The sequence below is a fragment of the Cavia porcellus genome, unplaced genomic scaffold (genome assembly GCF_034190915.1).
Source record: "Cavia porcellus strain 051 isolate PalLab524CR breed Dunkin Hartley unplaced genomic scaffold, mCavPor4.1 scaffold_1, whole genome shotgun sequence".
NCBI classification, from domain to species: domain Eukaryota; kingdom Metazoa; phylum Chordata; class Mammalia; order Rodentia; family Caviidae; genus Cavia; species Cavia porcellus.
This window is the reverse complement of record NW_026947484.1, coordinates 153,384,115-153,410,075: the sequence shown is the minus strand read 5'-3', so window position 1 is coordinate 153,410,075 and position 25,961 is coordinate 153,384,115. Positions and strand designations below refer to the sequence as shown.

The window sequence follows — 25,961 nt, the reverse complement described above, 5'->3', positions numbered from 1 at the left end:
TGAGAGGCAATAGGGTTGCCAGTTCAAGGCCAACCAAAACAATGTAGACTCTGTCTTAAGAAATTAGAAAGAGTTGATAGTCTGGTGATAGAGCGCTTAGAGCACATAATCCTGGGTTCAATTCCCAGAACTACAAAGAGTAAAATAAAAATTGTGTTTCCTTAGCTAGATTATAGTACATGTGAATTACTGGCATTTTGCCTTCTGCCTTTCCCCTCAGCTGTTTAAGAGGGCAGTTCAGAGTAGGTCTTTTTTTTTTTTTTTTTGTCTTTTTCCCTTTTATCGGTACCGGGATCGAACTCATGACTGCCTGCTTGCAAAGCAGGCACTTACACCGCTGAGCTAAATCCCCAGCCCCTCAGAGTAGGTCTTATTCTTTGGTTTTTCCCAGTATTTTTTAGTGCTTTTATGTTGGTAAAAGTTAATAGATGCCCAGTAAAGTCCTTTATGATCTTGTAGTTATTTTCCAACAAAAGTCAAACTCAACAATTTGTAGAATATGTGGTTGTGGATGTTGGGGGTATTTGAGAGTGGGTGGCACTAAAGGATAGCTTCACTCAAACTTTCTTAGAATATGAGTCTTGGGAAAACCTCAAAGCAGGTTGAGTCTATTTCTTTCATTTCATAGTGGAGAAGATTACCTGGGGCTTGTATGAAGTAACTAGATTAGTTACAGAGCCAGGACTACATTCCTAAACCTTTTAGCAGTGCAGTGTTTAGGTAAATTTCAGGTGGAGATTTTCTCCTTAAGGTACAGAGTGGAAAAAGAAATCTGCTGAACTGAAAGCATCTTGATTTTTTTAACAAGGACATCTGCCTCTACTTACCTTTCTTTTTGGAAATCTGTTAGTGGAAGACCAAGGCTCTGCCAGTGAAAACCTTAGCTGAACATGAGTGGGTATAAGTTTTAAGATAACAGTTCCGTGGTTGTGTTGCAGTGGGCCTTCCTTCTCTGCTGACATTTCCGTGTCTATTTATAGTAGTGATCTTTTTGGAATTTGCCTTCTGATTCTGTTTGTTCTTTTATGTTGCTTCATATTAACTAATATTCTCACTTCATTTTAAAAAATATATTTGAAAGGAACATGTACTTGAGAGAAAAAAAGGAAGTTACTGTTTTCATGTAATTTACCATAATCATTGTTTATGTTATATTATTAATTGTAGCAATTAAAGATGACAAACAATAATTTTTCAAGCTAGGATGATAGGTTTTGTTGCTGCTGATATTGATTTTTTTGGTTTGATTTGCAAGTATATGAAGGCAAGGCTTTGGAGCACACACATTTAATCCAAACTTGGGAAAGAGAAACAGGATGATTGTAAATTTGAGGCCAGTCTGGGCAAGTTATTGAGACCTTGGATTTAATCCTCAGTACTACACACAAAAATAAATAAGTGTGAAGCTTAAGGTAAACTCCATCTTGGGCAGATTTTTATAAATTTTGCTCCTTAACTGTGTATGTTAATAGAAATAAAAATCAAGAGATTTTAAAGGAAGAAATGTTCAAATGGGAAAGGAGCACTCACGAGGGAAGGGAATAGAAGGAAAGGAAATGAAAAAAGAAGGAAAAGATGGAAACAAAGCTTTTGTAAATAAGGGAAGAGAGCTAGAAGAGAGGGTAAGGGAATGGGAAAAAATCAAGATACATCATGCAGAAGTACAAAATCCCTATGATGAAAGGACCATTATGTATACTAATGAACTTAATAAAAAATTTCTTTTTATTTTTGAGGCAGGGTTTCACAATGTGGTTCAGGATGGCCTTAAACTCATTTTGTAGCCCAGGCTGGCCTTGAACTCAGCAGTCCTCGTGCCTCGGTTTCCCTCATGCTGGGATTATAGGCATGTGCCATCACGCTAGGCAAGAGATTTTACTTGGAGCCTTTTAATAGTAAACTCTTAGGGGCAACAGCTATCTTATTTACCTTTGATAATTAATGTAATACCTGGCATCTTATTAATCTCTTAATTCTCCCCAATACAAATGTGGACATAGTGCTTAGTGTTACAGTGGTAAATACAGTAAACAAATACCTCACCTCAGGAAGCCTGTTACTAGTGAGTGGAGGTTGAGTAAACTCATGAGTCAGTTTGCAAGGATTCTCTATTCACTTTAGACCATTGTTTGTGTCAGTCTATTAAGTAATAGTCCAGCTTATTAAGCAATGGATTGAAAAGTCAGAATGGGAAAAGCGGACCAATCAGATCATTTATTCCATAAACACTTCTTAGATTAAGGTATAAGGTATTTGAAATAATCTCATGAATGCTAATCATGGTGATCACTGATCATTCTCATTATTGTGTTCTGTTTGTAACCCTGAGCCAAGTCACTACAGAGAACCTTATTTCACTCACAGCCATCACTGAGTGCCTCTGGCCCCAAATGCTCTACCTGGTGAATTTCTAGCTGCTTCTGTGCTTCCTGTCCTCCTTGCCAGAGTGAGCTCTTTTGGGCCCCATCTGTTGTAGTCAGCACTGCATCCCAAGTGCATAAAATAATGTATGTTGCATAGTAGATGCTGATTATTAATGGGCTTCATTTGTTTCTCTGCTCTTTGAACACTTCCTTCCATCTCTTCCTGGCTTTCCTTTCTGTCACCTCATTGACTCAACCCCCTTTCCTCTCTTTCATTTGTATCCACTCTAACTTCACAGCGCTGACCTAGTTTACATAGACATAGACCTCTAGAGACAAATGAGCTTCAGTCACTTTTTGCTGCTCAAGTAATGTTGCTGAGATGTTTAATCTTTTCTGGGGTCTGTTTGCTCTTTGGTAATCTAAATATTGTTATAAAAATTCAATGGCTATCCAGATACTTTCGACATAAATGATGAAAACTCTTACTAGATTGCTTAAATAATAACAAGTAATTCAGACCCAGAGTGGCCGTGGCTATCTCTTCTCTTCATCTTTGCCCTCTATTGCCCTCAGCGTGTTGGTTTAGCTTCCTAGTGACAGCTTATGGTTGCCACAGTTCAGGTGCTCTGCAGTCATGCCTGATAAGTAGAAATTTCTTCTAGCACATTTGGTCCTCTCATCCCTATCCTTACTAGCAATCAGTGAACCCTGACAGGCCTGGATTAATCCCCGTATTGGGGATTCAATATAGGTCCTTTGTGCTGAGCTACATCCCCAATCCTTCTAAAAGTTTTTTGTATTTTCACTAAGTCCCTAAATTACCCTGGCTTGAACTTGTCATCTTCCTGCCTCAGCCTCCCAGGATGCCTACCAGACATATCCATGCATCTTAATATCTTCAAGATTGAACTCCCAACTGGCCCCACCCATTTTAATAATAATAATAATAATAATTCTAGTCTTTCAGTTTGCTGAAACAGGAAAACCTTGGTGTCGTTACTGATTTCTTCCATACCCATGTCTGATTCATGAGGAAGTCCTAATGACTGTGTCTTTAAAGTCTATCCAGAAGTTGACCACTTCCCACCAGCTCCACTGCCCTACCCAATTTTGACTGGTCTCCGCAGTCCCCTTCTCACTCTCTTTCCCCTCATGCTGAAAGTAGAAGTCAGTGTCTTTCTGCTTAGGGTTTCCAGTGCCTTTTCATCTTCCCTCAGGCCTGGTTCTGTTGTGTGTGGCAGTCAGCAATGCAGCTGAGTTATGAGGAAGCTGAACGTTAGCAGCACAGCTAAAGCCCGAATCTTGAAGCAAGGTAGGTGAGAGTTCCTGCAGTGGAGAGGAGGGGAATATACCTCCACACACATCCCACTTGCTTTGTCCATAGCAAAAGCATGACCTTCGGTGTCTGTGTGAATATTGCTGCTGCTCAAAAGCAAGGTTTAAACTGGTCCTAGGTCCTTTAGATGCTTATTATATCACTAGCACATCATGCAGTTGATACCATTTCTTGCTAATTCTGTATCTGCAAAGTTGCCTACTCATCTCCAAACCAGTGAGGTGCTTTTGAGGTCATTTGCAGATGCATATGTGCAGGGTAGCTATTGAGTTTTATGGACAAATTGAAGGTAGCTGTTTTTTTTTTTTTTTTCTTTTTTTGAGACAGGCCTTAAACTCACTGTGTAACTCAGACTGCCTCGAACTTACTGCAATCTTCCTGCCTCAGCCTCCTGAGTACTTTGAATATTGGGATTACAGCAACATGCCACCACCTCAGGCACTGTTGGCATTTTAATTTTAGATATTCTATATTAAATAGATCTTTTTATTTTCTCCTTTTTTTTTTTGCATGTTTGTGCTTTTGGTGGTGACTTTACTATTATGGTTAGTATTCCTAAGTGCAAGAAGGCCATGAAGTGCTTTATGAGGAAATAGATCCGTTAGAAAAGCTTGTTAAGCATGAGGCACAGTGCTACTGGCCAGGAGTTAGTATCTTATGTAAGTCAATACACATGAAGTAAGGTTTCTTTTTTGTTTGTGGGTTTGTTTTGTTTTGTTTGGAAACAAGATCTCAGACTAAGGTTGAACTCACCGTATAGTACAGTCTGGCTTTGAACTTGGTGGGTATCCTCCTGCCTCAGCCTCCCCACGTGCTGGGACTGCAAGTATGCATCACCAAGCCCAGCTGAAATAAGGTGTTGTAAACCAAAGTATACATAAGAGAAATGTATTGGCTGACTGGAGAAAATGTAACCAGAGGCTGACAGGAGCTTAACTCGGTCGTGCTTGTCTTAAGGTTAATGATTCATAATTTGCTAATTCAGCATCCACTGCAGTTTTATAGAATGAAAGTGGCAAATAATGAGAATTGACTGCTTTTATGGTCAGTTTGATTTTGGGAAATGGCCAAGGTCACTTATGACCAGGGCTGTTAAGTGGCAGTGACCAGCTGAACAAAACAGCACGATTACTGAGAGATTTTCCTGAGCTTTTTGTGACAAGAAGTGTATATCTTACTTTTTGATACAGTGTATTCATTTGTAATTCATTTTTAATTATATTTGATATAAATTAAAAGTTTGTTATAAAACTTTATATTTAACAACAGTGTTAAAAAGAAAGAAGTCCCAACATTGCAAACCAATTGGGACCTAATTTTTTTAAAAAATCCTGTGATTGACTAGTTTGCTGCCTGACTAATATTTACAAGCCAAAATTTGGATTCTGCTATTGTTTCTACATTGAGCTTTTGTATGAAGCAAAGTCCTTTAGGGTTAGGGTTATGGTTAGGGTCCCTTCTGATCTGACATACGCTGCCCCTTCTGATCTGCGTCTTGCCTTGGGCCCCACGTACCCCACCCCTGGCAGGCACATGAAGGTTGACAGTCAGTGTACAAGTTTTATTGTATCATGGGCCAAGTGGATGTTAATCTTTATTTTTATGAGTGTTTATAGTGAAAATTAGAGTTTTACACTTTTTGCCAGATTCAATACACTTGTGTTTAGTGCCCTGCCCCTCTATCAGGAATAATTTGGACAGCTGGCCATAGTGGTGCTCACCTGTAATCCCCGCTGCTCAGGCAGCTGAGGGAGGACTATCACAAGTTTGTGGCCATCCTGGGCAATTTAGGAGACTCTGTCTCAAAATACAAAATTTTAAAATGATTGAGGCTGTAACTTGGTGACCGACTAGCTTGCCCAAGGCCTTGGGTTCAACCCACAGTGATGGGGGGAAAATCTATATTAAGCAGGGTTTGGTGAACATACCTTGTTAAGCACCAGAAAGAATTTTAGGCTTTGTAAGTCTCCAACAACTTATCGCACCCACTGGATGCTGAAAGCAGCAATGGACCATAAGTATTCTTTATGTCTTTATAGTATAAAGCTCTTGAGAACCAGAAACTATGCCTTATACTATTTTATCCTTCCTGGCACAGACAATGGTGGTACACAGTAGGGTCTCACAAAGGTTGCCTTGATAGCTGATGCAGTGTAGATAATAAAAAGACGATGTAGGTCCTGATAGCACACTAACAAGGCAGACGGCCCTGGCTCAATCTCCAATACTGCAAAGGGAAAAAAAGAAAAGAATTTTATTTTGTAGATCAAAAATTGAGTATATCTTATATTACCATAAAATAGAATATTATTTTATAATGAACTTTTATATAGCAATGACTTTCCCTTTAAAGTTCAGTTGTTAAGACTATTTCTGGGGCTGGGGATTTAGCTCAGTGGCTTAAGTGCCTGCTTGGCAAGTGCAAGGTCATGAGTTCGATCCCTAGTACCAAAAAAAAAAAAAAAGACTTCTGCTAAGCGCGTGCGCACACGTGTGTGTGTGTGTGTGTGTGTGTGTGTGTGTGTGTGTGTGTGAGATGTAGTTAAATTCATAGGCTGAGATTTCTGAAGAATTGGATCATTAACACGGGTGGTGAGAAGAAATCACTAGACCTGCACTATCCAATGTAGGATAAGCTGCTAAGCTCCTGAAATGTAGCTCTGAATTGACAAGCTGTGTAAGTATAAAATATAGATGGCATTTCTAAGATTTAATCCCCCCAAAAGAATGTAAAGTATTTTATTAATAACCTGTACATTGATACATGTTGCAATGATAATATCTTGAATTTACTGGGTTAAATAAAATTCATTCTTAAAATTTCATGTTTCTTTTTGCTTTTTTAAAAATGTGTACTCTAAATATTTAACAGATATATGTGACTTGCATTTGTAGCTTGTCTGATATTTCTGATGCACAGTACTACCCTAATTATGTGATCTTTTGATATAAAAGTATTATATCAAGAGACTTGCAAAATCTAGAAATTCTACCTAGATTTTATTTTGGCTGTGTAATTGAATATTGAATATTAAAGAGCACTTTATCTTAAATAATTCCAAGATGATTGGAAAGTATGTTACCTGCTTATATGATAGCTAATTCTGTAGTAAGCTTTTCAGTGACTTCTTGCAGAAAAAAATAATAAGGGCTAGTTACTCATTGGAGATTTTATTAAAATACATTTTAATATCACAGAATAAATCATTTATGCATCCCAAAAAGAAATTTATTTTTAAAAAATATTTTTGATCTTTGAGTGTCTCCAAATAACTAGTTTTTATAACTTCCCAGGGCATTTTTAATTTTTTTTAAATTTTACTTTTTTTTTTTTTTTTTGGTACTGGGAATTAAACTCAGTGACCTCGCACTTGCTAGGTAGGCTCTGTGGTGCTGGACTATATCCCTGGCCTTTTATTTTTTTAAAGGCACACAGTTTTAAATTTTTGGATTTAATTTTAAATCTTTTTTTGAAGACAGTTATAAAACAAAATTTAATGTGTAATGTGTATATTTGAAACTATAATAGAAAATGAAATGCAGGCTTTTCAGGAAACAGATATTTCATCCTTTTTCACAGGTAAGGATTCACCTCTCACTTTACCCTCAGAGTGTTGTGGTCTTGCATGCGTATGTGCTCACCAGGTGCTTACCAGGTGCTTGCCGGGCAGCTGCAGGGTGGGGAGTGGGGTGGGAAGGGGGTGCAGGTCATTGCAGGAGAGACCCAAGAAAACTGCGCCTCTGGTCAGGGTCACTCAGAAATCCAGTAAGTGTGTCTGTCTGATCATCATGCTTTATGCCGGGAAAGTATGCAATCCAACAGTGATACTATCAAGATGTGAAAACCGTGCGTCACTGGGTTAGTGATGAAGTCCTGGGACACTGAGATGGGATAGGCAGTAATCAGGGAGAGTTGTGACTGGTGAAGCTCTTATGCCTGTTGACCTTTTAAAAGGCCAGTTTGGCATCTGTTGTAAATACTTGCATAAACCTAAGATATTCATGAGACTGTTAAGAACCCTTCATGTTACTAAGAAGACCCAAAAGAAAACATCATTTTGCTGCTTTCAAAGTAAATTATTGCTTAAGGTTTCAAAGACCAAAAGCACTGAATTTCCGCCTTTTTTTGTTGTCTGTTTGCTTTTACAGTACTGGAGGTGGACCAGGGCCTTACCCCAGGTGGTGGTGCTTTTTGAAGAGCACAAAAGAACAGTCATCAAATCAAGTGACGTTCAAAACTTTCAGCAATCTGACTGTAACTTTTTCCTATTAACTTTTTAAGAGGAGCCTTCCCAACTCCTACGCTTTAATCTGAGCAGGATTTTTTTTTTCTTGATATCATTGCATTTTATGTTCTTATGCATCTTGGCTTTGTATTTGTGGTCTCAATTGCAAATCCTCCCCCTTCTTTCAGAGAAAGATCCTTTAGATATATCTTAAAACCAGGTGGATCCTTTAGATGTATCTTAAAAACAAAGGCCAAATAGTAGCATAGACAGCCTAGTACTCCTTAATTTTGTATTAACACTGGAACAGTTAAACATTTGAGTATCTTTAAGAATATTAGCTATCAGATTGTAGCTATAGAAAGTTCTTTCAAATCTTAATTTGTTTCAGTTGTATGTGTATATATATATTACATATGCAAAAGCATTTGTTTTATAAGTTGTATTATAAATGTGATAGGGAAAGTGCAGAACAGTTTTTTTTTTTTTTAAATGTAAGGAGTTGGAGAGGTAAAGATATGAAAAGGGGATGTGGTCTTGGAAGCTGTCGAGTCTTTTTTTAGGGTGAACCTGGTACTCCTTTATGCCAGATAAAACTTGCTGAGTCAGTAAACGTCCAAGTGGTAGCAAAATAGTTTGCACTGTTCAAAATAATGAATTTATATTTGTGTCATAATATAAATTTCAGTGCTTTCATGTACATTATCTCATCCTATTCTAACAATGTTTATGAGTTAAAAATTCAGAACAATTGTTTTACTAAGTTTCTCACTATTTAGTGGCATAGCTAAGATTAGAAACCAAGCATGTAAGTTTTTAGTTTTGTTATTCTTTGGCCATTTGTAGCTTCTTTGTGGTAGTTCTCTAACAGGAATTAACGATTTGATGAAAATTAGTTTCCTCTAGGGAACTATCAAGTAACTCAGTATGACTGAACCATGTGAAGCATCAGTAGAATTCTAGGCTGCAAAGATCAGACTCTACATCAGCCATAAAGATTTTTTTTTAACTTTTTTTTTTTTTTGGTCTTTTTCGTTTTTATCGGTACCGGGGATCGAACTCATGACCGCCTGCTTGCAAGGCAGGTGCTTATGCCGCTGAGCTAAATCCCCAGCCCCATAAAGATTTTTAAAGTATTAGCAGGGCACTATTGTCTATGCTGTGGTCCTGCCTAAATGGGAGGCTGAGATGACAGATCACTTGAGCCTAGGAGTTCAAGAACAGTGTGTGCAGCATAGCAAGACCTACCTCAAAAATAAGAAATACAGGGGGCTGGGGATTTAGCTCAGTGGCATAAGCACCTGCCTTGCAAGCAGGTGGTCATGAGTTCAATCCCCGGTACCGATAAAAATGAAAAAGACCAAAAAAAAAAAAAAGGAATACAAACTGGGTTTGGTGGTGCATGCCTGTAATCTCAGTACTTGGGAGGCTAAGGCTGAGGCAAGAGGATCACTGTGAATTTGAGGGTAGTTTAGGCCACATAGTAGGTTCAAGACCAGCCTGAAGTACATGGTGAGACCCTGTCTCCAAAAAAATCCACAACAAAGCAGATACACACACACACTAAAGAAAATAAACATTAACTTAGAAGTACAATGAATGCTGCCCATGTGAAATATTAATGATTAACTTTTAATAGAATCAAGCAGCTAATCAATTATCGGCTATTAACTGGCATATTTGGAAAGAGCTGCTTAGTTGGACACCTTTGTGTGCATATTTATTTGTATGATTATAAAAAAAAACTTTGTTATATGATATAGTGATTTTTGTGGAAGAAAAAAAAAATTTTTTTGTACTGGGGATTGAACTCATGACCCCGCGCTCACAAGGCAGGCACTTATGCCACTGAGCTAAATCTCCAGCAAGAAAAATTATTTGATTTCATTATGATAAGATATCATAAAAGTTGCTAACACTCCCATATGTGCCAGTAACACTTGACTGTGTCATGTATTTATCTCATTTAATCCCCACAGGAACCCTGCAAAGTTGGTATTCATCTTATTTGACAGATGAGGAAACAGCCAGGTTAAGTCCCACGCCACACAACTAGTCAGTCTAGCTCCAAAGTCTGTGCTGTTAACACTGCACTATTAATATTCCCTGGTGTCACATTGGGAAATCTTTATAACCACTGGACAGACTTGTATTTGAGATTATATATTCAACTATCTAAAGCATTATTAACAAAGTACAAAAAAGTCCCCTCGGCTTGTTTTTGTATTCTTGGATAGGAAATATTGGGGAATGCGAGTCATAATTTTCTAATATTAGATATTTCAGGACTAAATATGACCCAAATAATCAAATATCAGCTGAAGACATTTTCAGTAGATGTATTAGAACAATATTAAAAGTTGTTTGTTTGCCAGTATTTAAGTGACCTGAATTTTAGTGGTAGTTTCTTCTTGAGTCTAGAAGGCACCCATTCTCTCAGCTTCTGTACTAATTTATGATAAACTGAGGAGTGATTTGTGATTAGAAAGTTTTTTTTTTAATTAAAAACTGTAGAAGATGAAGATGGCACAAGTTAAATGACTATACTTCTGAATTTTTTTGTGATGTAAATACTGTTACTAATTCTCATTATCTAAACATTTTCTTGATTAAACTGTGACTGTAAAATAAAAAAGGAGTCCAGATAAGTTTCAGTAAAGTGTTGAAAATTTAAGTGTCATTAGAATTTTTGCTTAATTATGGCATATATCTCACTAAAATAGAATGATACATTTTTCCCTAATATATTATTATGCACAAAATTTTTGTTGCTATTAATTTTGATGAACATACTTAAGTTTTCTGATGTGATTGAAAACATAATGATTTCTTTAATATCATTATGCATTTTACTATCAATTTTAATTAATCTTTAATACCCTCACCCCAGATGAAAACTTGACCTTGTAAATTGTAAATATTTAGGGGAGAGAGTATTTGACTCTTTGTAATTTTCTTTTGATAAAGAAATGAGTTGTGTTTTCATGGAATTGTCTCACCACTGCTTAGTAAAATAAAAATTTTGAATGCAAACCCTAATTTCATAGCTCTGGTAAAAATACTGTAGCAGCCTTTTGTTTTACTGTAAGGAGATATGTCAGTTACTAAACCTGCTTAGTTTTTGTTCTCTTTGGGCTTTCCACAATACATAAACCATACCTGTCATGTCATGTAAGCAGGGATTTAGGGTTGCATGTGGTGGCACCCCCCTGTAAAGTCCCAGCTCTTGGGGAGGCTGAGATGGGAAGGTCCTTTGAGCCCTGCCTGGGCAACACAGCCTCTGTAGACCCTGACTAGAATTGAGTAAATGACTAAATGAATGAAAGAAAGAGATTTACTGTTTATGATACCTAAATAGTATTCCAAGTAAAGTATTACTATATAGATTTTTTTTAACCTTTAAAAATACACTTATTGGGCTGGGAGTTTAGCTCAGCAGCATAAGCACCTGCCTGGCAAGCATGAGGTCATGAGTTCGATACCTGGAACCAAAAAAAAAAAAAAAGCAAGTAAATAAAAATACATTTAAAGTTCCTTTATACATTTCCTATTTTTGTCATGATAATTATTTGCATGGGATGAGAATTCCTTCCCACAAAAACATCCCCCCATTCCCATCATACAAACTTGGATGACCAAAATATAATTTAAGGTCATTGTGTAATGGATTTTCAACATAGTAAGAGACAGCTCAGTCTCTTACAAGAGACTTGAGTGCAAGAGTAGGAGTCTGCACTGTACCATTTAATAATCATACTGATCCATTACTGTATCTAGAAACTAGAAAATCATAGCTGTTAAAATATTGTATACTTGATAATTTTGTCTGATTTCATTTGTATAGATAATCATCTTTGTCTTTGAATTATTTTCATAGGCTATATATCCAGTTGTGATGTGTCTAGAACTTCTTAAATCATATTTAATGGCTTTTAATAACTTGTCACAATTTGAAGGAATTGTTTACAAAGCTGTAAGTGTGTAAGTATCCACTCATTTTTAGCAAAACCTACCCAGGCTTTTATTATTTAATAGTTTCATCAAGATTATATCTGCTTATTGACTTGAAATGTCCAAGTTGAGAAGAATCATTGCTTTTCACCTTTCCTCTATGATTCTTCTGTGTGTATGACATTTTAGCAAATGTGAAAATACTGTTCACCCTTTTTTACATCTAGTGAGCCAGATTTCTTTCCATTTGAATATACTGTATAATGCATTTCTTACAAATGACAATGACCTCGTCTTTGAGTTCTAAAATAATTCAATATGTCATGCTCTGATAATATCTCTAGTTCTCTGAAAATGATTGAATCATGTATTTCCCCTCCCAGCATTACCCACCAAAAGAATTTCAGCTTTTTCATGCATACTATTATCAGTGATCCTTTGATATTGAATATTTAAAGAACTGCCTTGAAAATTAATTGTATTCGATTTTTATTAGGTCTTTATTTGAGATACTGATCCTTGAACTGAATTCCAACAATTAAAAGTAGTGGTCTTACGGTGACTGTCAGTATTAACATTTTTCTTTAAGTTTTTTAGATTTAAAAAGTATCTTTTGCAGCCAGATATGGTGGTACACACCTGTAATCTTAGCACTGGGGAAGCTGAGGCAGGAGGATTGCTGTGAATTTGAGGCCAGCCTGAACTACTAGTGAATTGAAGGCCAGGCTGAATTACATAGTGAGACCTTGTCTGAAAACAGAAAAACAAAACAAAAATAATAAATCTATTAATTTTTAAAAAGTATCTTTTGAGATTGAATATTCCTTGCTGACTAAAAAGCATACTAGCTAGCCTCTAACTAAAATAGGATAAATAAGTGTTAGAAATGTCTAATACCATGGTATTTTTAAAGTATGAGAGTTTTGAAAACTAGAAAATCATAGCTGTTAAAATATGCAGATATGAACCTTTCAGGAGGAAATGCTGAGTTGTCATCACTGATGTCTTAAATGTTAACACATGGTCATCACTTTTTGTTTATATTGTAAATATACATGTCCATTTTCTTAGAAAAATTGTTTTCAAATTTACAGATGCTTAAGGTATTTAAGTACAGTATAGACTAAGTACAGTTCTTTTGACTTGTTTTATTAATCTGTCTTTCCAATGCTTTGTTAGGATTGGGGGCTGGAAGTATAGCTTAGTGGTAGACCACTTGCTAAGGATGTATGAGGCCCCGATTTTATCCTCACCATAAAAGTAAAAAAATCCAGAAATGGGACCAGCTAAAGATGAGAAAGCCATAGAGGAGATAAAAGATGAATTACACACATCAAAAATGTCTCATAAATATTCAAAACATGTTATACTAGGAAAAAAATCAGGCATTAATATGTATTAAATATAAATGTGATTTAAACTTGTTAATAAAGGCAGGGGTGGTAGTGCAGGCCTGTAATTCCAGCCTGGGAAGCTGGGGCAGGAGGATGACCATGAGACCCAGCTTAGACTACATAGTGAGTTCAAGTCCAGACTAGGATACGTAGTGAGAGCTTGTCTCTAAAATAAAATAAAATAATGTTTGTTTAAAAAATACAAACTACAGCAAATACATAAATATTTCTAGAAAAAAGGAGAAGGAAATACACTTTTAACAGATTACTTAAAATGGTATCACAGATTACTTAAAATGGTATCATAGGGAGACTTCTATTTTTTTTCTGTTCGCTAAAATCTGTCTTGTCTCTCTCTGATAGAGGAAGGAGGAAATGTATTTTAAAAGAGAAATATTTTCAGCCAGTTGTGGTGGCTCACGCCTGTAACCCTAACACTCAAGAGGCTGAGACAGGAGAACTGTAAGCTCGAGACCAGCCTGGGTAGCATAGTGAGCTCAAGACTGGTCTGAATTCCATAGTGAGACCCGGTCTCAAAGAAACAAATATATATACATACATATTTAAAGAGCATATCCAGGTTTTTAGCTGATCAGTTAAACTCTTATAAGAGACAGCAGTGTGTATTACCTGTCCTAGACACTGTTTTCCTAATTTTTCTGCAATACAAAAATTCTTTTAACTGGTAACTCTGGGGCCTGAGGTTTGGTAGGGTGAACTCATTTTGTTAAACTATATTCAGGTATTAAGTTTTTACAAATATATTTAGTTTGCTAGAACCATTTTAACTTGTATACTACAAAAAAACGAATATTTGAGTCATTTTTAAATGCTATAAATTTCATAATCTTTAAAATGTGAAATTGGGATACAGACTTACGCAAATGTCTGATAGACAGACTCTACAAAATTTTAAAATGACACTATTTGAAAAGTTATAGTGTTTACAATGGAATAATTTTAAATTAAGATACCTAAAAATAAGTGTAAGGCACTTTTACTCATGAAGTAACTTATTTTAACATAGGCTGCTTAATGATTATTTTTGTTGCTCTTCCAACTACAACGGAGTAAATAAGTAGTGATTACACTCTGGGTTTTCTGTGGGGGGCGGGGACCTTCTGTTTTAAAGTACTGGTTGGTTCAGTCTACTCGGCCGCCTAAGTAGGCGTTGAGAACGGCAGCGCCAGGAGGAAAAGGAATAGTTAACCGCGGAGGCGGGGAGAGCGCGGCGCGGTACCTCGAGTAGAGGCAGCTGGGAAAGTGACGTCCTGAGCATTTGCTGTTCTAGAAAGTGCGGAGACGCGTAGTGGGAGGGGCGGGCCGGGAGGCCGGCGCCGGTGTAGCGTGTATTTATCCGTAAGTGAGCTGCGCTGCGGCGGAAGGGATTACAGTAAATACGGAGGCGCTGTCTGCGTGCTGCCGTGAGACAGCAGCTGATTGCTGGTTTGCTTTAACTTTTAAAATACCCTGCTCTGTTTCTTTCATTGTATCGCTAAGACTAGGGCCGCTGTTTTCTTTTACAAAGGGAGAGCTAAGTTCGTTTCAAGGCATTCGAGATGGGGAAAGACTATTATGGCATTTTGGGAATTGAAAAAGGAGCGTCCGATGAAGATATTAAAAAGGCTTACCGAAAACAAGCCCTCAGATTTCACCCGGACAAGAACAAATCTCCCCAGGCAGAGGAAAAATTTAAAGAGGTCGCAGAAGCTTATGAAGTATTGAGTGATCCTAAAAAGAGAGAAATATATGATCAGTTTGGGGAAGAAGGTAAGTGTTCTGTGCATATCTTTCTGACTCTTCCGCACTGCCTTTATTTATTTACTTTTTTAGGCTTTCTTTCACAACCTTCTGGTTATTATTAGGTTCCCACAGATGTCAAAAATAGACAGATAATAGGTGAAAAAATTTCTTCCCAGATGAATGAGAATTGCATAGCTGTGAATGAAAGACCTTGTTTGCCTTTTGAGGGGGATTTAGCGTTTTGTATTACACAGGCGTGTGACGCTAACATTGTATATTTTTCAAGAAACCTTGCATTCCCATGCCCATTAATGAATTGTGTCAGAAGTCTTATGCAACCTGTTTTGTTTCCTAAAGAATTTTCTGCCAGAATAGAGAGCCGTCAGTCTTTTAAAATCTTAGGGCTGGCAGTTCAAATTCTGGTTCGTTCATATTTATTCCCAAAAGCAAAAAGAAGTTTTTTTTGTTGTTTTTTTTTTGGCCGTCCTCTGTTAGAGCAAGGCTGGTTTAGACCGAACAGGACAGAGTCGTCTGTCTTAGAAGCCGAAGGCACAGGCATTCAGCTTCTAGTTGTTTTTGGCATTCTGCCTAGAGAGGAAAGAATTTTCCTGATGTCATAAAATACCAGAACAAGTTTTTAGTTTAATTGTAAACAGTAATTGTGTGCCAAAAAAACGGGATCTCAGAAATACAGTTTTTGACCTAAAATGGCCACCTTGTTAGACACTTACTGATTTTCTTTTAGGTAAGTATTTCTTTTAAAAATTTACTATCTAGGTGTGAAGGAAAGCAGGGCAACGTCCCTTTTCTCTCCCTGCCTTACTTTCTTGCATTGTAAAAGCAGAAATTAGTGAACACGGGAAAGGGGAGTAATTTAAGGTTCTTTTGTCATTCTGGATTTTAAGGAAGAGTTGCCCATCATCTGCCTGTAAATGCAGCTGGAGAGGAAGACAGTTCACACTGCTAAATAACAAGAACAGCAGCCAAACCCTTTAATTCCTATAGGTTCTGGGATTTTCACATTTTAAAATTAGACCTAAGATACTTGATTGTTAGCTTTCCTCTCAAAATATCTTTTAAGTCACGATAGGTATGAAAACTTTTTGTTAGCCCTTTGCTTTCTTTATTTCCAAAAATTGAAAATTCTGCTGCTGATGTTGGTGTGTTGAGGATCTGCAGTGTCAGGTTCTTACAGAGTAAATATTGACCAAGCAAATAGTTGCTGGTTTTATTCTGCATGTTCCCTGTGGCCATGCTACTCAAAATGCCATGACCTGGTTCTTTAAAACCAAGCAATTCTGAGATGATACCTTTACTACTATTTCTTAATGAGGTGGGTTTTTTTTTTTTTTTGTAATTTTGCGAAGAAATTCATAGAGTTGCGCTGTAAATTCTCATTAAAAAAAAAACTCCAGTTTTAAATCTAAGGTATTTGGCCATAGCCCATTGATTGTTCAAGTTTATCTGTGACTAAGTTATAGGATTCAGGTTTATTAAGGATATATGTCTTCAGAATTTTCAAGTCACCAAATGATATATTTTTCTTGATTTTAATGTTAAAACTATTTTTTAAAAACTTTATTAGTACATGTTTGCAGTACCTAATGATTACATTCATCATGGAGAGTTGGTCCATGTGATAATGCTTGTAATTCTTTTTATGCCCCCCACCCTGTATCAGTTATTATTTGTGGTACTGGGGATGAACCCCTGGAGTGCTTTGCCACATCCCAGCCCTTTTGATTTTTTTATTTTCAGATAGGGTCTAGATAAGTTGCCTAGGCAGCACTCAAACTTGAGATCCTCCTGCCTCCTAAGTTGCTGGGGTTACAGGCACGTCACCATGCCCAGCTCATTAAAATCTCCTTTAGGAGCTGGGGGTATTGCTCAGTGATGGAGCATTTGCCTAGCATGCACATGGTCCTGGGTTCAATTTTCAGTGTCTCCCAGAGAAGAAGGAAAGAAAAAGCTTCCTCAGTGCATTGTCAGAGTGAGGGAACCCTTTTTTTTCTCTCCTTTTTGATGCTCTGTCTCTGTCTGCATGACTGGTTCCATAGGTTTCTCTAATGGCAAAAAAAAAAAAACCCACTGAATTTTGGGACTGTGAAGATATTTAATTTACCTGTCATACTTTTTTTTTTAATTAGTACAGTCTTGAGTTGGGACCATGCAAATAAGGAACCAAAAAGTGTATGAGCTGATGCTATATTCATGTATTTAGGAATTAGGAGAACCACTGACGCAGTTTATTCATGTTCTGAAAAATGCTAGTATCTGTAGTTTAAGATATATATATATATATATTTTTTTTTTTTTTTTTTAAATTGAACGAAAATAGAGATGTTAACCCAGGCTTGGTGGTGCACACCTGTAATCTTAGTTCTCTTGGAGCTGAGGCAGGAGGATCACAAATTTGAGATCAGCCTGAAAAAACTGGAGCAGCTTAGTAAGAACCTGTCTCAGCATAAAAAATAAAAAAAGTACTGGGGATATAGCTCAGTGAGAAGACTCTTGGTTCATTCCCTTGTGCCAGTACATACATAGGTAGTGTTAAACTCTGACTCAGCAATTCCAATTCTAGGACTCAAACAGAAGCAAAAACTTACGCCTATATAAAGACATGTGCCTGAATGTTAGTAACAGCAGCATTTATAATGGCCCCAAGTTGAAAACAGTCCAACCAAAACAAACAAACAAACAAACAAAAAAGAAAATAATCTCAGTACCCTCTGTTGGTGAGTGGATTAATAAAACCCATATAGCAGCAGTAGGTACCATTTAGCAATTAAAAGGACTGACTCAGTGAGACAAGCCACCACATGGATGGAGCTCAGAGAGCAGGCTGAACTAAGGAAACCAGATGTAGATGACTTCATATTATGTGATTCCATACACACAAAAGGCACGAGAATGCTACATTTATAGAAAACAAATTCTACTTGCCTATTGCTGAAGGCAAGAATAGAGATTCTCTAACAAATACAATTGGAGAATTTTTTGGGGTGATAGAAATGTTCCATAAATGCACCGTGGTGGTGGCTGCACAGCTCTAAATTTACTGCACTTGAACTATATATTTACAAAAGGTTAATTTTCTGGTATATAGTAGTTTTTCTTAAATAAATTTTGCCAGGTGTGGTGCATGCCTGTAACCCCAGCACTCTGGAGGCCGAGGCAGGAGGATTTACAAGTTCAAGGCCAGCCTGGGCCACATAGTGAGACCCTGTCTCAAAACTAAACAAGAAAGAAAGAAAAGAAACATTTTCTCCATAGTTAATCTTTTTAAATAAAAAGATCCCACAGAACTGTAGAAATTTAAAATTGGATTTTGACTCACTTTCTCCGATAAAGGTTTAGATTTACTGAAGATTTCAGTAGTTGTGAACAGAAGTTTGTATTATAAGATTAAGGAAAGGCAGAAAAAAACAACACATCCTTATTTATTGTATTCTGTAACATTTCTTTTTTCTTTATGCTTTCTTTGTATTGTTTATTGCTTATAGATTACTTAATATTTTCTCCAAATAGTGAAAGATTATGATCAAAATTATATTTAGTGTATTAGTCATATACTAGTTTGCTATTTCTGTTCTTTAATTTACATACTTAACCAATTGGATCTCTTTATTTAGCAGTGTTCTAAAAATATGTAAGACAGTTGGATTATGTGGCTAAAACTGAAGCATTAATTATTCTGTACTTGAAGTTTTGCTGTACCCTGGACTTTTTACATATTAGATCTCCTGAAAATAAGTTACTTTTTAAAGTCCTAACTCTCCAGCTGTCCTCCTTGATGAACTTTTAGTCCCATGAGTAGGGATGAAAGTTATTGTTACAGATAGTAACACATATTTGCTTTTGGATTGGAAGTTGTTTGGGTGGTTCATAGGTTTTTAAATAACAGCAGTCCAGGGTGAAGAGCTATAGTTGATGACTTGTTTGTTACAAATCAAGTACTAGGCAATGCAAGTGATTCTTGTGTGACAATTCGCAATATAATAATGGCATGAATTTTGATAGCATTTTCTCTGTGATTAGAGCAGCTTCCTTCTTAAAGCTATACATTTGACTGTTTAATGTCTAGGAAAACCTCAAAGCTACATTAGGAGCCTTTTGTCAGCTTTCATAAATATGAAGTCACTTCAGGCTGTGTGAATCTTATCACAGACTCTATAATCCTGAATGTGCTACCATTTTTGGCAGAGGAAAGAAGTTTTAGGGAAAAGCCAAACTCATGATGTAATAATTTAAAATGTTCTTTCTTTTCATGAAGCTGTTATGAGTCCAAAGCATTTTTTTGTGTGTGTGTCTTGTAGGGGATTAGATGGCACAAGCTACTTTACTAAGGTTGTTTTTTTTTTTTTTTTTTTTTTTTTTAAATGTCTGTCCCTCTGTATTTACTTATTTAATTACTTTTTGTGGTGCTGGGATTTGACCCCAAGTCCTAATGCCTTCTAGCATGCTAGGCAAGCACTGGACTCAGCTATACCCCAAACCTCTTTCCTTTTTCTATTCTTCGTACCCTTTCTCTTTTTCTTTTTTCTTCCTTCTAATTCACTTAATTCTGATAAGTTATTCTACACTAAGAAATATGTGGGATAAAGAATAAAATGATTGAAATGATTTAAACATGACCTTGATTTTTATATCTATTTTATCATTAAAAAAAGCTGTCATTCGCTTTCTGTCATTTGGAGCTATATTTGTCCTACTAACACTATAGAAGGGAGATTTGGATGAGTTGCATAGTAGAAGTTGTTATCTTGCTTATACTTGGCATTCAGTTTTTACAAAGAATTTCCCTGATTGTATTTAGATAACATCAATGTACGTTTTGATGGTTTTCTATTAGGTTTCTCTTGGTCTCTTCAGATTTTTATTCATGGAGGAAGGTAAACATTTAGACATCATTTGAGCCTTTGTTAGATGATACAGAATGCAACGTATCTTTTCATGGGCAAAACCAAATGGAAAACAAGAAATATGCACAACTAAGTCTCTTTGAAGGCATGAGGAGAATTTCAGTGGAATTTTAAATTACTAAATCTATTTGTGTGTATACGTGATTATATTTTGCATTGCTTTTGTTCTGTCTTTTTTTGTACTGATTCTCAAATATATCTCTCTTTCAAAAGTTTTGATTTAGGACTTTAAGGATAAGCTGATACTTTGCAGTCAGTAATCATGATGCCTGTCATTTTCAGCCCCTGTATCAGCCCTGTATGCTTGAGCATTGCAAAATGAATAAATATATTTCCTGTCTTCAAGGTGTTCCTTGTATAAAAGAATGCATGTTGGCATAAAAGAGTTGCCCAGCTTAAACTTCACATTTTTCAGTTTTCAAATCTTTGTTATCCTCTATATTTCCTTGCTTAGGGATTCCTACCAGCTTCCTCGGAATCCTTGCTGAGTGTGAGGATAGAACTTCTTCCTGTCAGGACTGACCCTTTCATTCCTGACTCCTGCTTTTCTCATATGGGTTTTTAGTAGAATCTTTCTTCAACATATAATGGAAAATTCTATTTCAAATATATGTATTTTTTTTCTTTGTGAGCTGCACATACCTTAGATAAGCCTTTAAGCAAAGGCCACTATACCACTGAGTGTGGATTGTCCACAATAGATGGAAATAACCTTTCCAAAGGGCTGCATGGCAAGAGGATTTACAACTCTTGGTTTTGGTTGTTTTTATATGCTTTGAATTAATGCTATCATGCCATTTACCTAGATGAACAGTTTTTGTATCTTGGGTAGGAATAACAATTCGAGTGGCTAAAAAGCATTTTTCATAGGATATCTATTATGATATGTTCACTTTCTGCTATGGAAAGAATTCTGTTTTAATTTTGTTTTCCAGTATTGGAGCTTAAACCCAGGGCCTCACACACACTAGACAAGTGGTCTGCCACTAATCTGTATCCTAGCCCATTGTCTATTTTTATTTTGACACAGGGTCTCACTAAGGTGTCCTGTCTGGCCTCTGACTTCCAGCCCTCTGCTCAATTTGCCATTTAGCTGGAGTTATTTTAATTCTTAAATAGTAAAAGATGAAATAAAATATCTACTATGAATATATATTACACAGTACTGGTAATACAGTATTTATTATAATGGTACTTAAAGATTAAAATCTGCTGTTTGCATTGATTACTGAAGGCCTTTCACCTGACTTGTTATTTCTCACCTGGCCTACTTTGTTTTGTTTGTTTTGTTGTTGAGATAGGATCATACTGTATATATGTAATTCAGGGTGGACTTGAACTCTGTTGCTCAAACTGGTCCCTAACTCCTGCCTCAGCCTCCTGCCTGCTGGGATTACAGGCCAGTGTCATAATGCCCACCTTTACCTGGCATAGTTTAAAAACTTAAATTTATGTGCTTTACTATCGCCAGACCAGCAGTTTATGAGATAAGAGAGTCTTGATTTTCTTATTTTTTTATTTACTGTGAAACAAAAGATTCAATAATAATAATAATTATTATTATTGTTATTGTGAGCTGTGCTGGGAATCAAACCCAGGCATGTACTAAACAAGCAGTCAACCAATAAGCTACATCCTCAGCCCAGGAATAAGTGACTAAAGCATATGAGTTAGAGGAAGAATACTGGGATGACAGGCATGTGCTACTACACCTGGCTGTGCATTACAATTTTGAAAGTCTTAACTGTCAACGAGTCGCCAGCTTTTTTCTAATTATACTTATTTCTTCACTCAGGGTTAAAAGGAGGAGCAGGAGGCACTGATGGACAAGGAGGTACCTTCCGGTACACTTTTCACGGTGATCCTCATGCCACATTCGCAGCATTTTTTGGAGGTTCCAACCCCTTTGAAATTTTCTTTGGAAGACGGATGGGAGGTGGCAGAGATGCTGAAGAGATGGAGATAGATGGAGACCCTTTCAACGCCTTTGGGTTCAGCATGAATGGGTATCCGAGGGACAGGAATTCCGTGGGCCCGTCACGTTTGAAGCAGGATCCTCCAGTCATTCACGAACTTCGAGTCTCACTGGAAGAAATCTACACTGGGTGTACCAAGCGGATGAAAATTTCTCGAAAAAGATTAAACCCTGATGGAAGGAGTTATAGATCTGAGGACAAAATTCTTACCATTGAGATTAAAAAGGGGTGGAAAGAAGGCACCAAAATTACTTTTCCAAGGGAAGGAGATGAAACACCAAATAGTATCCCAGCAGACATTGTTTTCATTATTAAAGACAAAGATCACCCAAAATTCAAAAGAGATGGATCAAATATAATTTATACTGCTAAGATTAGTTTACGAGAGGTAAGTAGAATGTATGATTCTTTTTTATTTTTTTAGACAGCTCAAAGTTTTGAGAACAGGTTAAGATTGTTTTCAGCCCCAAGACCTCCAGTCATTTATATTACCATTTTTTTCTTTTTAAAATTTATAATTCTGGGACCAAACAGACGTATGCAGTTGAGTGACTGAAGGAATTATCTAAATAATAGCTAACGTTATCCTCTCAGCAGTTTCACCCTCAAGAGGTACCTGGCGCCTCAGTTCACAAACTCAGTTTTTACCATGATTCTGGCTGCTGACTGAAATGGATGACAACCAAATCTAATTCCCCAAAAGTCAACACTCAGCCTAACCAGTGAATTTGATTCGGTTCTTCTAGCTCGGTTCGTGACCAGAAATGTGGAAAGAACTAAGTTAGTGAACCACAGCACCACTGTATCACTACTGTTATGTCTCTTTCATGGGTGACAGTTGTATTTTCTAAGTCTGGTTATTTAGGTGTCAGTTTTATTAAATACAAACTGGATTGCATTCCACTGTTTTGCAATTTTGGTCTATGAGATTGGTAATCTCATCAGTTATAAAATTTACTCTGAAATTAATTTGAAGTAGTGATTATCTTACAAAAAACTTGAAATAATTGATATTATAAATGTATTGTAATGTTAATGACACAATAGTAGTGAACCCTTATTTGCATTATTTCATATTGGATTGTAACCCATAAAATGTGACCATGTGAATTCCCTGCTTAAAATTTGTGGATTGCATGGCCTCTACTATAAAGGCCAACCTTTAGCTTAAATTTAAAAGTAATTTTGAATCTGGTTTCTACCTGAAAGCATATTTTCTTTCCCCAAGTTTGCTCTGTTATTATCTTGTAAAATTCTGCCATTGTGTGAGCTCTGGGAACTATTGTTCTTCAGTTTGCCCTGATCCCCGCTCCAGGCCTCAGGCTCAGCTCCAATACCCTGTGCTCCCAGAAGCTAAGGGCACAATGTAGGGTGCCCTTTCTCTCACAAAGGACCTGCCACACCTCTGTGACCACACTGTGCTATGCTGCTAGTGCACCCATGTGTTTCTGTGGCCGCCTTGTGCAGTCCCTGGAGCAGAGTCCTCCTGTGTTTCAACAGGAAGTATGTAGCACATTTACACTCAGTGAACATTTGTTACCCAAAGTGCTTCTGTCTGTTCTTCTAGTTCTGAATTTCTCTATTTTCACCCATCCCAATTCCTGCATTTTGACTATTACAATAGCAGCTGTGTTATAATAGCAGCTTCATGTTACCGGTTCCATTCTAGGGCAGTAGGGAAGACATCTTTCCTTTCCCTTTTCCTCTCCTTCCTGTCTTTTGTAACATCTCTGACTATGCATGTTCTGAAGGGTTTTTCTAGTGGGAAACCATGTTATTATAAGTGTTACTGTTCTTTGTAGGTTACAATTTACCACTTGGAAATATTTTTACTTAGGTTTTTAAGTTTTTAAGTTTGTTAATTTTATTTGGTCCATTTTAGGCGTTGTGCGGCTGCTCAGTCAATGTGCCAACAATGGATGGAAGAAACATACCTATGTCAGTGAATGACATTGTGAAACCAGGGATGAGGAGAAGAATTATTGGATATGGGCTGCCATTTCCAAAAAACCCCGAGCAGCGTGGTGACCTTCTAATAGAATTTGATGTGTGCTTCCCAGATACTATATCTTCAGCGTCCAAAGAAGTTCTTAGGAAACATCTTCCTGCCTCCTAGAATGAAGAACTTTGTTACCCATATTTTGATAAAGCACTGAAAATATAAAAGGACTGGCAGTTTACTGATGTAGATGTGAATTCTGTATAAAGTTGTGTAAATTCTTTTGAAGGTTCATTAAATTGCATGAATAGAGACGGGTCAAATAAATAGGCAAAGGGATTTTTACAGTTAGGGATGAAGAGAAAAACCACTCTCTATGTTTCATTTCATTTCTCCCAAATAAGAGATTTGTAGTATTTTGCTTATGTGTCAAGAGTTGGTTTGTGGTGTGAGTAGGTAGCACTGAATAAAGCAGTAGACAATCCAAGTACTTTCTCATGTGTTTTCAGTGTAATAGGTTCCCACTTACAATGGAGATTAACGGTTCTTAACTATACAGGTCATATGCACTTCTAGAAGAGAACAAGCCAAAGCCATTTGCAAATGTGATTGTTAGATTTAGATCACCTTCTGAAGTGCTGTTACAGAAGCTGGTACCAATAAAAGAATAAACTGAAGAACATATTTCACCATTTGATTTTTTCAAAAAACATTTTATTATATACAAAGAACAAGAAGTTTCATAAGGCAAACAAAAGAATGACATTATATACCTAATACGTGTTTTACACCATTTGATTTTTAAAGTATGCTATCATATTTCTTAACATAGTTCTTAATGTAGACTTTTTCTTTGTAAAAAGTAAGCGAATGGCAGTTTCTCCCCTGTGGAAATCCCAGTTGCCTGAATTACTGATATTTTAGAAATAGACTTTTTAAAATGTAATTTTAAGCAAGTTGACTATATATCTTGAAGTTAATAAATTATAAGCTCATTTTGTTGTCTTCTAGTTTGTTTAATAAGTGTGTTTTTAGAGAAAAATACTGTTATTTGAAATTAATTTTCCAATTATACATTCTCCTATTACTTGCTTATATTATGCTATCTATAACCTTATATAATTTCCCTAAAAAGAATAAACTACCACTATGGTATTAAACCAAAATATGGGGAAAATAAACACTAACTGCTGCTTATGGATAATGTTACTACTACTTGTTATGCATATAAATATTTTACTTTTTCATATGTATAGATTGCATTTCTTAGATGTTTGATTTTTTAAATATATTTACGTTTAAAGAAATTATTTTGTCTTGTCTTTTACAACTATATTGAGACTTACATTTTCAAACAATGTTTGGTTAAAAAGCAATTTTTAGAAATATATATATTTCTATATATATATTTTTATATATATATATACATACATACATACTCTTGTACTAGGTCCTTACACCTTTTAAGAGAATATGCTTTTAGAAATTCAATATAAACTGGTTAGAATATAGGCATACGCCTTAGAGCTTTATTTTTATTTTTTATTTTTTGTTTTTTTTTTAAGACGGGGTCTCGCTATGCAGTTCAGGCTGGCCTTGAGCTTACTTTGTAGCCCAGGCTGGTCTCAAACTTGCAATGATTCCTCCCACCTCAGCCTCCCGAGTGCTGGGATTACAGGTGTGAGCCACCATGCCTGGCTACCCTAGAGCTTTATTGAGAGAATTCATGTTATGTGGATTTTCTGCCTTTCTTTTTCTCTTCCTTTCTTTCTGTCTCCCTTCTCCCTTTTATCTGTCTCTGCCTCATGCAGAGCGTTGAGCCCAGGATCTCACACATGCTAAGCACGTGCATTACCACTAACCCGCACCTCCTGGTCCTCAGTTTGCCCTTGTGAAGTGTACAGCGCTGTGGTTGTAGTGTGTTCACAGAACTTGGCAGTTGTCATACTTCATTCCAAAATAAACAATAAAATGAAACAAAGGAGAACAATACTGGATTTCAAAAGCAAGACAGTAGGAAATCCCCAGTAGCTACTGTTTTGTATATTGCTCAGATCACTGACTTGAGGCCTTCAAAGTCAATTAACCAATAGAAGTGTTTCTTTTTA

At 36.5% G+C, this 25,961-nt stretch overlaps 1 protein-coding gene across 5 annotated transcripts in view; it reads left to right on the top strand.

Moving 5' to 3' along the window:
* Positions 1 to 25,160, top strand: part of Dnajb4 (DnaJ heat shock protein family (Hsp40) member B4) — a 31,875-nt gene extending 6,715 nt beyond the window's left edge. For 2 of the 5 annotated variants that reach the window (XM_013142801.3, XM_005007924.4), the window contains exons 2-4: positions 14,802 to 15,043; positions 21,734 to 22,302; positions 23,797 to 25,160. In XM_013142801.3, coding sequence (XP_012998255.1) covers positions 14,833 to 15,043; positions 21,734 to 22,302; positions 23,797 to 24,030 — 1,014 coding nt within the window. In that variant the 5' untranslated portion in view covers positions 14,802 to 14,832 and the 3' untranslated portion in view covers positions 24,031 to 25,160. Of the gene's footprint in view, positions 1 to 7,851; positions 7,958 to 11,805; positions 11,910 to 14,638; positions 15,044 to 21,733; positions 22,303 to 23,796 lie in introns of those variants that run through there. The other 3 variants (XM_013142796.3, XM_003478806.4, XM_063257986.1) reach the window with 3 other exon arrangements.
* Positions 25,161 to 25,961: the final 801 nt, after the last annotated feature.